The sequence below is a fragment of the Engystomops pustulosus genome, chromosome 1 (assembly GCF_040894005.1).
Source record: "Engystomops pustulosus chromosome 1, aEngPut4.maternal, whole genome shotgun sequence".
NCBI classification, from domain to species: domain Eukaryota; kingdom Metazoa; phylum Chordata; class Amphibia; order Anura; family Leptodactylidae; genus Engystomops; species Engystomops pustulosus.
The window spans coordinates 187,211,208-187,226,002 of record NC_092411.1 but is presented as its reverse complement, the minus strand read 5'-3'; the positions used below and the strand labels follow the sequence as shown (position 1 = coordinate 187,226,002).

The 14,795-nt window shown below is 37.3% G+C and overlaps 1 protein-coding gene across 1 annotated transcript in view; it reads left to right on the top strand.

The window, feature by feature from the left end:
* Nucleotides 1-14,795, top strand: part of DNAH6 (dynein axonemal heavy chain 6) — a 192,235-nt gene that overhangs the window by 156,813 nt on the left and 20,627 nt on the right. The window contains exons 67-70 of the mRNA XM_072115444.1: nucleotides 3,500-3,646; nucleotides 6,621-6,759; nucleotides 8,139-8,258; nucleotides 14,406-14,527. Of these exons, the coding sequence (XP_071971545.1) occupies nucleotides 3,500-3,646; nucleotides 6,621-6,759; nucleotides 8,139-8,258; nucleotides 14,406-14,527 (528 nt within the window). The remainder of the gene's footprint in view (nucleotides 1-3,499; nucleotides 3,647-6,620; nucleotides 6,760-8,138; nucleotides 8,259-14,405; nucleotides 14,528-14,795) is intronic.

The following is a 14,795-nucleotide window of genomic DNA, read 5'->3' as shown; positions in this document are numbered from 1 at the left end:
TTCACAAATATTCTTAAAAAGGCCTGTGGGAAAAAGCATAAGAGGAACAAGAAAAAGCTAATGTAAGTAGAGAAATAAGCGAGAAAGATAAGGCATTTAAGGTGCTAAAACGCGATGGTAGCTATGAGGTATAACAGGGTTATAGAGAGAAAAATAAATCCTGTAAAAAGTAGATAAAGGCCACAAAAAAAGGGACTAAGCGAAGTATTGCCAGGGAGAGCAAAAATAATCCCAAATTATTTTAAACAATGATAAGTAACTAAAAACGGAGAGTGTGGGCCCTCTGAAAAATAACCTGAGGTACATAGTGGAAGGAGATGCGGAAAGGTCAAATCTACTGAATGTCGCCTTCTCAACTGTCTTTACCCAGGAAAATCCCCTGGTGGAAGACACGATGAGGAATGATGTTAATTCTCTATGGAATGTCAACAGGTTAACCCAGGAGGAGGTATGGCGCCGCCTCACAACCACTAAGATAGATAATTCACCGGGGCCAGATGACATACACCCCCAGGCTCTGCATGAACTATGTACCGTGATAGATAGACCGTTATTTTTAATATTTGAAGATTCCCTGAGGACTGGTTATGTTCCACAGGACTGGCGCATAGCAAATGTGGTAGCAATATACAAAAAAGGATGAAAAGGCGATTATGGAAACTACAGACCTGCGAGTCTAACTTCTGTGGTGGGGAAAATATTTGAGGGGTTTGTTAGAGATGCTATCCTGGAGTATCTCACTGTGCTCAACCTTATAACCCAGCGTCAGCATGGGTTTATGAGAGATCGGTCCTGTCAGACTAATCTGATTGGTTTCTACGAGGAAGTAAGTTCCAGACTGGATCTGGGGGATGCTGTGGATGTTGTATATCTGGACTTTTCAAAGGCATTTGACACAGTGCCGCATAAAAGGTTGGTATATAAAATGAGACTGCTAGGACTAGGGGAAAATCTATGTATTTGGGTAAGTAATTGGGTTAGTGATAGAAAACAAAGGGTCCTGATTAATGGCACATTCTCAGATTGGGTTGACATTACCAGTGGAGTGCCACAGGGGTCAGTATTGGGGCCACTTCTTTTTAATATTTTTATCAACCCCTTAACGACCTGCCCTTTTTTGTTTTTCATTTCTATTTTTCACCTTCAAAAATCTATAACTTTTTTTATTTTTACACCGAAAGAGCTGTGTGGTGGTAGTTTAACCCCTTCCCGACATTTGACGTACTATTACTGCATGGCGGGAGGTGTGTTCCCGCAAAATGCAGTAATAGTACGTCAAGCTTCTGGAGCAGGCTCCTGAACGGAGCCGGCGCCAGAAGCTGCGGGTGTCGGCTATATATTATAGCCGACACCTGCCTCTAACACCCGCGATCGGAGATTTCTCCTATCGCGGGTGTTAACCCCTAACACGCTGCGGTCACGCTGACCGCGGCGTGTCAGGGGCATTTAGCTGGAATCGAACCCCCCCGCGGCGCTTACCGGGGGGGGGTCCGCTGCTCTGATCGCAGCCCCGGGACTGCCGGTGCCCGGGGCTGCGCGATTCTTCTTCCGGGAGCCGGGTCCGTGCCTTCTGGCAGGACCCGGCTGTGACACACTGAGCATGCGCAGCATGCTCAGTGTGTCACATAATACAGTGTAATACATCTGTATTACACTGTATTAGGTGGAGAATAGCTTGAACAAGTGATCAGTGGATCACTTGTTCAAGCTAACCTGTAAAAGTAAAGAAAAAAAGTAAAAAACACTAATAACACACTTTTGAATAAAAAGAATTAATTAAATAAAGTTAAAGTCCCCCTAAACAGAAACATTCCCCATACACATCTAATAAAGTGAAAAAAACTGAAAATCACCAAAATACCCCACATATTTGGTATCGCCGCGTCCGTAACAATCTGTATAATAAGTCAGAAACATTATTGGACCCGTACGGTGAACGCCGTAAAAACTAAACGCAAAAAACTCGCCAAAAATGTAAATTTTCATAAAATCCCTTCACAAAAATGTTCCAAAAAGTGATAAAAAAAAAGTTATGTGCACCAAAATGGTACCACTGAAAAGAACAACTCAACACGTAAAAAATAAGCTCTAAACTAGCACTGTCAACCATAAAATATTAAAGTTATATCTCCGAAAAGATGGCGATGCAAAAACAAATGAGATTTTCTTTATATTTGTTTTTTTCCTGTAAGATATATAAAAAACTATACAAATGAGGTATCACCGTAATCGTAGTGATCTAGAGAATAAAAATATTATAGTATTTTTAGTGTTTGGTGTACGACCCCCAAAATATACAAAATATATAATTTTTTTCCAAAATATACAAAAAAAAGAACCCAAAATTGACAATTTTCTTTTCCTCCATACATTAAAGAGTTAATAAAATCTCATCAAAAAGCTACAGGCCCACTAAAATGAAGTATTTGTAAAGTGCATCTCATGTCGCAAAAAATAAGCCCTTATATATCCAAAAAAATAAAGATTGTATAGCCATTATAAAGTGACAATGCATAATCTGCTCTGAATGGCGCAGCTCCCCTCCATGTCCTGGCGTGTGCCCATAGAGCAGGTTACCACCACATATGGGGTATGGTTATACACGGGAGAGATTGGGTATCAAATTTTGTGGAGCGTTTTGGTATTTTATCCACTGAGAATTTGTACATTTTATGAAAAACACATTCATTTAGTAAAAAAATAAATAAATTTCAAAATTGCATCCGATTTTGTTTTAACCCCTGTAAACCAATTAAAGGGTTAACAAACTTCATAAAAGTTGTTTTACGTACGTTGAGGGGTGTAGTTTCTATAATGTTCAAAGCCCCATAACAGCTTACAAAAATGATAGTATGTATAAAAAACCATGGAGGCATAAAGTAGACATTTGGTGAATGTTAGTTATTATGCTTTCTGGTGTTATGACTCATGTGTGGAAAAAGTAGGACATTTTGAATTTCAAAAATTGAGAATTTTTCCAAATTTTCACCAAATATCAGATTTTCTCATAAATAAATGCAAAACATACCACCAAAATTTAGTAACTAACATGAAGTACAATGTGTCACGAGAAAACAATTTCAAAATCACTTGGATATGTTAAAGCGTTCCAAAGTTATAATCACTTATAGTGACACAGGGCAGATTTGAAAAAATGGGCCGTGTCAGGAAGGTGAAAAGTGGCTTCAGCGTTAAGGGGTTAAATAAACTTTGCTGGAGTAAAATAGAACAAATAACCGGCTGTAAAAAGCAATATTCACAGATATAGTTAGATGTAATGTTTTGTTACTGATGCAATTCACCACACACACTTGCTCTGAAATTAGAAAGTCCACCTTTGATTAGCATCGGTCAGACATTTTTTGCCACTCGAAATGCACTGAATTGCTGCAATATGGAATCCAGATAATTGACATAGACAAGGGGACAATGAGATGTTAAAAAAACAATGTTCAATAAAGAGGTCATTACATTTTCAGCAAATGACTTTTTGTTGCAGGTTACTAATGAGCCTCCAAAAGGTCTCCGTGCTAATATCCGTCGCGCATTTACAGAAATTACTCCGACTTTCTTTGAAGAACATCTGCTTGGCAGAAAATGGAGGAGAATTATTTTTGGAATTTGCTTTTTCCATGCCATCATTCAGGTGAGTTTTTATCTTTATTTAACATGCATTGAAATATATTAACATACCAAAGCACCTATTGAGTTTTCTTATTATTTAGACTAATTTTAGAATATGATGTAAACATGTTCTGATCGATCCATTACTATGATCAAATGCAATTCATGTAGGGAAATCATTTCTTTTTATTTGCAATTTCACAGTAGCAGCTGCAGCAGCTGTACATAAAATCTGTGCAGAAGGATTGCTTTTATTATGCCCTTGGATCTATGTCTACAATGTCAAATATTCTCATAAGCTTCAGAACACTAGTTTTTATAACAGATAATGTATGCATGATAACGGCTCTGCCAATATTCAGTGAAATTTATAATTAAACCTTTATATTCATTACTCCATATCAAATTTTCTCATTTTTATAATAACAGGTAATAGCAATAATTTGGTATGTGTTTTTTTGTTTAATAGAAATTGTGGTGAGGGGGACTGACCGGCATTGCCCAGGATAGTAAATAACTGCACTTAGCTATAACAAAATAGAATTGGATAACAAAAAATATTTTATATGTATCTTCAGACTGTCTCAGACTTTCATTCAGTGACTGTCTCTGACACTCTCTTTCCAGTGACTGTCTCAGACTTTCATTCAGTGACTGTCTCTGACACTCTCATTCCAGTGACTGTCTCTGACACTCTCATTCCAGTGACTGCCTCTGACACTCTCATTCCAGTGACTGTCTCTGACACTCTCATTCCAGTGACTGTCTCTGTCTCCGACTGCCATTTCATCTTTAGGGAGATTTATTAGAAGTGTCTGACAGCAGAACTTCTCTAGTTGTCCATGGCAACCAATCAGAGCTCAAGTTTCATTTTCCAGAGCGGTTTATAAAATGCCATTTTTCCATGGGCGACTGGAACTGTTTTTATTTAAGACATTTCTGATAAATCTTACACCTTACACATATGATTCTTCTACTCATTGCCTATATATATTTATTGACAAAGGCTTCATGTACAAGCTGAAACGTTGCGATGTGTTTGGAATAAATCCACTTGTTTTTTCATTCACTACATGGAGTGCTGCTGTTTCTTTGTATCTATCTATCTACATACACATCTACTGATGTAGCACTCATTATCATGACTGACTTAAAGGGAATTTACTACCTTCTCCTAAGTGTTATAAGGTTCTGGCAGCATATTACAGATACAATTCTGTCCATTATGCCAATTCTGACTGATTCCTTTTGAAATCTATATGATAGACAGTTGGTGCGCCAAAAGTATGCCCTTAACACCTGGATAACTGATATTCTTGTCAGAAACCCATTCCTCTCCTGCCAGCAGCACTCATTCATTCAAAACAATTCTTGTGTGTATCTGATAAAGTGGGTATGTCAAGCAGGAATAGCAGTGCTCCTAGTGCTAAGGCACACATCCGAAGTCTCAAACTGCTTTATTAGCAGATCAAAATGAGAATTTCTTAGAAACAACATAATAGGCAAAAATAAAGAAGGCATTTTGGAAATCATACAGTGTAGCGGATGCAATAGAATCTATAACTTGTTAACCAAAAGTTATAACTTGGCCAATAGTGTTAGTTGACACAAGAGAGAGCTCCTATTGTTGAACTGAAGTGTCAACCCTGAGGGTAATTTGAAGCAAATGTTATACTTACCACTCCAGGGGGTGTCGTTGGTTCCTGGTCCCTGGCGGCGTCAGGTGTTATGAAATTTGATGTCATCATTGACAGCGGGCCCCAGGGAGCAGGGTTGCAGGAGGCAGAGGCACTCCAGAGGAGTAAGTATAGCTTTTTCTTAGATTTCCCCAAAAGACTGCTACTTCAATAATTTTTGGGAAAAGTAGAAAACTCCTTTGAGTTAAAATATTAATGTTCTTTGTTAATAAGAGATATATCTTTATATCCAATGAATCAGCTTTAGGTCGGCTGGTGACCTAGGTTCGGCCAAATGAAATTTTTTTTCCCTCACACAAGGCACAATGGCTTCTCGAAAAACAGCAGTTGTGTAGTATTAAAACCAGTACTTTCTTAAAGATCATTGTCAGAGGCTGGGTAGTTGTCCTGTCCCATAAGGGAAAGGTAACAAATGCTTTTATCTTCGTTGATAAATGGAATGTCTTCAATATGTTTGTTTTGGACATTTATTAACGTCTAGTAGCAGTATCATAGAGCTCAAAGACCTAACTGCTAATGTTTTAACCCCCTTTTTTGTAGCTAAACGGAGAATGAAGTGCTGTCTAAACATTTTTACCACAATTCAATTTTCCTTGATGGAAGTGTTTTGGGGTTTATTGATGAGGACAAATTATTTCATCTATGTATCTTAAAGATGTTTTATAGAAGTGATGACAAACATATTAAAAAATGAGTGCCCAAACTGCAAACCAAAACCTACTTATTTATTGCACAGTGCTTTTGAACATTTAATGAGAAACCGTCATTCCCCTATTGTTGTTAAAGGTATACAATCTTCAGCATGCAGATAGGACACAGTGTACAACCTGCTCTGCTGCTTCTGCTCTGTAAATTTCTGCATGAAGATTATACATTATGCACAATATAACTTTCTTTTAGGTTGAAAGGTTCACTTCTTCAATCATTTCAAGGAAATTGATTCAATGGGGCGGGGGATTTATCAGAAGTGTCTGACAGAACTGTTCTAGTTTCTCATGGCAACCAATCAGAGCTCAGCTTTTATTTTCCCACAATGCTTATAAAATTAAAGCTGGGCTCTGATTGGTTTCCATGGGCAACTAGAACAGTTTTACTTCAGACACTTGTGATAAATCTCCCCCAATGTGTTGTTATTTACTCTACATGAGATTTGTAACTTTTCCCCTTACTTTTCTAGGACACAGTGAAGTGAAATTACACTAAAAGAAAAAATGACAAATGTATTATTTGTAACTTTGAATTGTGTGTCCATATTCTGAATTGCTTTACTTAATAAAGATGTTATAAACTTGATCTTAGGAGAGGAAGAAGTTTGGACCATTAGGATGGAACATCTGCTATGAATTTACTGACAGTGACAGAGAGTGTGCTTTACTTAATTTAAACCTATACTGTCAGGAAGGAAAAATACCATGGGATGCACTTACCTACATAACAGGTAAACTGGTTACATGTTTAATGTTTTATGATATATATATTTTCTCTTCCCAGCTCTAAATACAGTATACTTTCCTAAACTTTTATCACAATATCTGTTAATTGAAACATTTCTCGAGACTAATTAAAGGGGTTAAAGGACAAACTAACTTAAAGGGGTTTTTCCACGGAAGAAAAGTCTCAAATCTCAATCCCCTAGTGATGTTTCACAATAAAGATCATTTTAATCCCTTAATTTACAATGTTACTCAGTTTTATTACGGTTTTAGCTCCTATCACTCCCTAGGCTGCTCAGTGAAAAATTCCAGGGAGCTCTCTAAGCAGACACATTATGATCAATCTAGTTCTGTGGGGTTTCAATGTGGTTAGATTAGCAGGGTACAGGTGTATATACACTTTCATCTGACTTCTGACATTGTACTAACACACTGACATATAGAAGGTAAGATGAGACACATCAAAGATGATGAGATGCTTTTTTATATAGAGGCATGACAGACAGAGGCATGACAGACAGAGGCTGACAGTCTGTGTCACTGTTCTCACAAATATGTGCCTACCACCCCCTAGTCCTGGATCACTTTTCTGCTTGTAGATTGTAGTTTGCAGCTTCTCTTTCCTCATCATGTGATGTTTGCTGGCAGGAAGTGAATCAGTGAATGTGTCAGTGTAAGCTCTGTGCTGTACGACCCTAACTCAGAATTTACAGGGTTGTGTCTAGGGGTAACTGGAATTGTGTACACCAGGACTGATAGAGACAGGTTGGACTTATATCTGTGAAATGCTGTATTTATTGTTAATAACAGTAAATTAGAGAATGTGTTATTTTGTTATCCTGAGTACATTTAAGAAACATGTCTTCATGGGAATAACCCTTCAAGGGATTGATTGACCCTCAAAAGTAGCAATGGGTCCTCCAATTGGCACAAAATTGGACACAATAAAAAGGTCTCAGAACCCCATTTGAACCCCATTTGATGGCTACTTGGATCTTATTCCATAGGGCTGATGGGGGCTGAGCCCCCATTATCATTTTATCAGGTTGATCCAAGTAAACCTGGTTTGACATGATATGCAACTATGCCTATATCACCTAAGCAGCTTTGTTCAAACTAGATTTTTTGCTATAGGGCCTGCAAATCTATATTTGTGGCCTCAGTTATAGCTATATAAAATGTTATTTCAGAGATATATTATCTTTATGAGCATCATACAGAATGAAAGTTCAAATATCTGCATGCTTACCTGCTGCTTTCTGCCTGCATATGTTACCACATAGGTATTATGGGCATATGTGTGAATAGTGCATTTGACAAGTTGTAGGAAACTGCAGAAAAAAATTGCACAGCATATAAATGCCACACAATCTTTTTTTTGCAGGAGAAATAACATATGGGGGTAGAGTAACTGATTCATGGGACCAAAGATGTCTGAGAACAATTCTAAGAAGGTTCTTTTCTCCTGAGACCCTTGAAGAAGACTATGTTTATTCTAGCTCTGGTAAGTAAAATGGTATGCCTTTGTTTTTTAAATGAAGATAAAAGTTACAAATCTTGATAGCTTCTTTTCACTTTGGGAACTGCTGACATAAGAAATACGGACAATTAAATAATGAAATAATAAAATATTATTCCAAGAAATAACATCTCTAAAGATGATGTAATGATGAAATTTAGGTTAAACCAGCATGAAGCTGTGTTTAAAGTGCTCTTATGCCACTTTCAGTTCATTGTATTAACACAAACTGCTGCTTTAGAATTCCTCCTCCCCTGCACCTGAGCTCATCTTAAAGTTAACTGCCTACCACTGCAACTTATAAAGACGTACAGCGGTAGGCAACTGGTTGACAAACCTTTTTTTCATCTCTATCTATTTTTCAAAAACAAAACACTGCGGTCTCCCTGTTTTAAGTAACCTGGTATAAACTGTTAGCCACAGCCTAATGTCCTGGATATGACATGACTATCCATCTGTTGGTTGCAGAATGAGAAGGTCTTACTCCTGACATGAACTTAGCAACCATTTGCTCCTCTGATGACATCTGTTCAGCCAGTGCTTTTTAGGGGTCTGTCAGTAAAATATCGCAGATGGCTAACAATTGTTCTGGCTAAGTATTGTTCTGTCAGGCAAAAAAATGAGAATGATGAATATCAAATGATAGTTCCCAATGGCGGTACCTGTGTGGATGAAATCTGTTTAAGACCCAAAAATATAAGCTTGAGTAGTGCATCAAACAATATGGTCAAGTGATTAACAAGAAGGAGACTGGAAAAGTAAAGTAACATTAAATTTTACATACTACTTTGCTCATGTTTCTTCAGGAAAAAAACAAGAAGAGAATTCTCAGGTGGATTATTCTTTTGTTTTTCACAATTGTTTAGGCACAACACAAATCAGTTACATTTTTGCTTGCATCTTTAAAGACATTTTTGTATATGTGTTTTCTTTCAATGTTTCAGAAGATGTTTTAGCTTGTACTGTTTCATTTTATTCTCAATATTCCCATGCCAGCCTCCGCTTTATTATGGTCAACTGCTTGCACTTTGAAATTGATCTGTTGAAGTAAACAACATGCCCTTCACTGTCCTTTATTTTATACTACAACTCTAAACTTCCATCATATGAGCCTCTACTTTCTCTGTGACTTTCAAAGCTTTACTGTTTAATCATTTTTTATACGTAATCACTGCTACGTGCTCCTCAATACATCCTAACTGACCACCATCCTGAGTGATTAGATTTGGCTTTATAGGTCAAATGTAGCTTTCTATTATTAAGAGAACAGTAAAAAGAGTTAATACCTTTATTGAAGGTTATTCAGAGCTGAAACCAACTGCTCCTAAGAAAGTGTCCCTGGTTTGCATCTGGAGCAATTATAGCGGTAAGCAGGGGGCAAGCAGCAGAGGGCCTAAATCTTCCAGGGACTTCCCTAAGCACAATCCTAGGAGCAACCATAGAGGAGATCTTGGGATATTGGGAATTCCAGTACTTGGCTACGGTATAACAATTGAGCTTTATTTGGTAGACTGATTTGGTAGTTTTTGATACTCAATTGCAGTGTTATTTGAGCATTTAATGGCAAATTAAATTATAGGATCTTGTGTATACTAATGGAAGCAATAACTGGATATTGTATGGTGGTATTGCATATCTGGTTAAGTGCTAAGAGTATTGTTTGATATATATGGCAGCATATACAGTAAGTATAACAATGTGTCTGTTGTCTTCTTTAGATATTGCTGCATTACTCCTTTATGGCCTGCTCTTAACTTTTTCATTTTCCAACATAGGTTTTTTTTTGCATATTTTTGGCTACATAAAACTAATTAATTAACTTTCATTATCTCTTTCTTTGGAGGGGGCGGGGGGAATAAATGATAACACCATATATTTTTCAAAATAATCCAAAAGGCTATTCTGGTATTGTAATTTTTTACATACAGGATAGGTTTTGTAGGTTTGTTCTTAAGTTGAATTTGTATGTAACTTGGAACTGTATATTTTATAATTGTAGCCCCAGACTTATTTTTTTGGTCTCTGTGACAATTGGATTTTTAAAAATGTGGGATTGTCAAAAGAACCAGGATTAACAATAATGCTTCATTACAGACACCATTGATAACTGTTAGAGCTGTTGTAGCCTACGGCTAAAGTGCAGAAAATTACCAACATCCAGAGGTCCTTTTGTAACTAGGGATCATGAGTAAGTTGGGTGTTCTTAAGTAGGGGACCGCCTGTATTTGTAAGCCCCCTTAGTATTCACTGCATCCTCAAACATATAAACAGGCAGAATTGGTGTAATTGCTTATGACATCTGATACTACAATATGGAATGAATTTGTCAATTACTGCTGGGCTCATCATCTATGCCTCATTGTCACTCACTTACCTTATGTTTCAGTATTATTTATTTGCTTATTTGTATTGTAATTTTCTATGTTAGTTTTAAATATATGCTAGTGCATCATTCATAATGCTTTACAGTATATGCATGTCCTTGCACCATACCATGGAATCACAGTACTTCATTTTGCAATTGTTAAAACAAAAGATTTAGGATATGCATTATCAGATAAATAATGGACATATTTTTTTTAAGATTGGCTATTTTGATATATACTGTAATTTAAGCCCCGTATAAGGGATCAAGTAAGTGTAATGGGGAACAGACTTCCAATGGGCAACTGTTATCTTTTTTGGAATTTCTATGAAATATCCATTCTGTCCCTATCTCACAAAGTCTTAAGTCCATTGGCTTCGACATGTGATGATTAGGCCTTTTATGCTCTCACAATTTGAGTTCATTTCTATTTGTTACTGCTCAGATACCTTTTAGCCTTTTGAGGAGCTTTCTAATACAGAAAGCATACTAAATATAGTCTCCATGTTGAGTGTAAATGTCACTACCTTCAGATATGCTTTTACAGTTTTTAAGAGGATTGGCGACCTGATTGGCTACCAGGAGCTGCGGGCCGAAGATTACCTGGTAGGCGGAGTAACGCGGCTACTGGGGCGTGGAGTAGCCGCGACTAGTAGCCTCATGTCCGGCTACTCCACGCCCCAGTAGCGACATAAAAAAATTAGCATATACATGTAATAAAGTTTTGTAAAAGACACCCGGGATGTGAGGATTAGCCCAAAAAAGGGCTATCCTCATGTCCCATCCATCCACCTACCACCCCTTCTACCTTTATAGGTAAAATCGGGGTGGTAGGTGCCCTTTAATATTCCATCTATGCTGTTAGGGAAGAAATCATCATTGCTGTTTTTACACATATTGATGACAACCAGAAGACCAATAGCAAAGTTCAGAAATGGAAATATATTTTGCTCCATCCATTTTTAATCTTTATAAATAAACAAAGGATGCTAACCATTTAAAGGGTCTGTTGAAAAGTGATTTCACTGACAAAAATGAAGCCATTTATGAACCTTAGAAAATGTTCTAATGTTTGCCATGTCCTATTGATGGTTCTAGTTTTTTTATACTCTAAGGAGACATCGGTAATATTGTGACCCTATATGATCCGATTAGTTTGATGCCAATACAATTGTGTAATAAGAAGATGCTGTAGCCTAGCAACTTTCAAAAATCCTTCAGGTATTTTACTCACCAAACAGTTCACAAGCCTTTAAATTTTATTGAATTCTTAAAGGGGTATACAGTACTAATTTCTGGTATTCGCTAAATATATCTCAAATAACTTTATAGATGTGGGTCTCACCTCTGGGACCTCCAACTATGGAAGCCTGCTCCCCATTATGTCTGCCAGGTATCAAGAGTTTTTCTGTGGATATTTCATAATCACCTAATATACAAAGTAGCGCTGGTTAACATGACTTAAAGTTAGTTAACACTTCATTATCACAGAAAATGGGAGGTTCACTCTATTCACTTACACTACAGACTGTGCTACCATCTCTCTAGTTGGATCCTAGACTACCTCACAAACTGACCTCAGTATGTGAGAGCCCAGGACTGTTTGTCGAATACTGTGATTAGTAGTACAGGTGCACCTCAAGGTACAGTTCTGGATCCCTTCCTATTCACATTGTACACAGCGAGAACAACAGGGAGTGCAAAGAATTGATCTGGGAATTTCTGGATTGGTGCAAGCAAAACCACCTTAGCATACATGTTGGCAGATAGTCAGTGGACTTCTGTAAGCACAATCCTCCTTCTCAGCCATTGGTCATCTAGAGGACCGATATCGAGGCAATCAAGTCCTAAAAGTACTTAGGTTTCCTCCTCAACAATAAACTGGATTGGGCAGACGCACTTCACAGGAAGGGTCAGAGCAGGCTATACCTGCTGAGGAGGCTGAGGGCATTCGGAGTGCAGGGGGCACTTCTTAAGACCTTCTTCAAATCTGTAGTGGCATCAGCCATCTTCTTTGGTGTAGTCTGTTGTGGAAGCAGCATCTCAGGAGCAGACTGGACAAACTGTGTAAGTAGAAACCTGTTCTGAAGAAAAGCTCCCATCCTTTGCATGAGACTGTGGTGGCAATGGGTAGTACCTTCAGTGACCGACTGCTTCACCTCAAGTGTGAAAGGGAGCATTATTGAAAGTCATTTCTCCCTGCTTCGATCAGGCTGTTCAACCAACAAAGCCCAAACAGAAGTAAGCTGTCCTCCACCTACCCGGTCGCTGCAGGTCCCATCCACAGACTGAATAGAGAACTTTGTATCACTTTTTTCTTTTTGTTGATTTATCCCTAATATTATTGCTCTGTTATTGTTTGTACTGTACTCTAGGTACTTTCTCTGCTGCTGTAACGTTGGTAATTTCAGCGCTATGAGACTAATAAAGGATTATCTTATCATGTCTGGTTAACAGATTAAGCCAGTTATGTTAACCAATGCTACATCTTTATGATTTCCCCTTAAAATATTAGATTTGTCTCTATGCATCCACTGGGAAGTGCTGATTTTTACAGGCATTAATTTGGTGGAGTCATAGCTAATAATTTTTATTTGGCACAGTCCATTTTCCATTTTAGAAGTCTGCAGTGATAGTTGACTCCGTGGAACCAGGTTGAGAAAGAGTTGTGGTTGTACCAAATTTCTTCTATTTAAGGATTACGGAGGCTGCTGTGCTCTTAGGAACCTTTAGTGCTGCAGACATTCTTTTGTAACCTTGGCCAGAGTGGTGCCTTGCCACAATTCTGTCTCTGAGCTCCTTGGGCAGTTCCTTAGACCTCATGATTGAAATGTGATCTCACATGAACTTTGAGCTGTGAGGTCCTGTATAGACAGGTATGTACTTTCCTAATTAGATGTTAAATATGAGTGTCACAGCAAAGGGTCTGAAAACTTATGGCCATGTGATATTTCAGTTTTTCTTGTTTAATAACAAAGCAAAAACATCTACATTTCTGTCAGAGCAAAAAAAGAACTTTTCTGATCTTACCAATTGGTTGCAATGAAACAAAGAGCGAAAAATTTAAAAGGGGTCTGAATACTTTCCGTACCCACTGTTTATACATCTTTCAAATAATCATAATGTTGAATCAGTAGATTTCATTAAAATGAGACATACTATTATTACCCATGATTCCAAGGTGTGATAATGCTATTTTGAGAAAATCTGTCCCATACTAAATTTTAATCAAGATCTTTAAGCTTTTGTGGTTTCAACACATATTAAAATGTACATTACATTATTTAATACCCGAAGGATTACAAGGTCCAAATTATATTTGTGGTGAATGTAACTAAAATTAACTCCTGAGTACAATGAAACAACTCCATAAAATGCATTATTCATACTGGTCAAGTAAATGCATTACATAGTAGTGTTACAGCTGAGTGGTGCAGTATGTCATTCGGTAATGCAAAGCACACATTGGTGGATGTCCAGAACAATACCATTATTATAATTCAGTGTCCTATGAATTATGGATAAAAATAAAAATGTCTGAAATTTAAAAAAACATGTGCTTCTTTTTCAATTATTTTTACAGTAGATAATATTTTGCCTAATTGGTATGTGCAATCTAGTAAATCCTCATTCCTTTGGCTTTGGTATATTTAATTTCAAAGCACATAGACTCTATTTCACGGCCTTGTTTTCCCTCCCGTATTTGTATTCATAGTTAAAACATTAAGCAGACAAACTAATGAGCTGTATTTTTATGTACACTTTAGGTATATATTTCAGTCCAGATGCTGACAGTCTGCAATATTACAAGGACTACATAGAAAATCTGCCCTTGACCGATGATCCGGAAATATTTGGAATGCATGAAAATGCCAATTTAGCTTTCCAGGTTTGTGCGCTTATGGGTACTTGCTCTAATTTAATTGTGTGAAGCTTGGATTCCACTACTGCTCAAAGGAAAATAATGATTTAATCATAATAGTCTGTTAAACACAAATAATAGGCAGAAACCGCTATTGTATGTCGAAACTCCAGTAATTTTATTTCTGAAAGAAGAGATAAAGGCGACAATAGAAATGCAGCTGTTGCCTAGGCAGCTTTGATGCCAACATTAAGACATAAATGATGTTTCCTAGCTATGAATTTATATGTGTTTA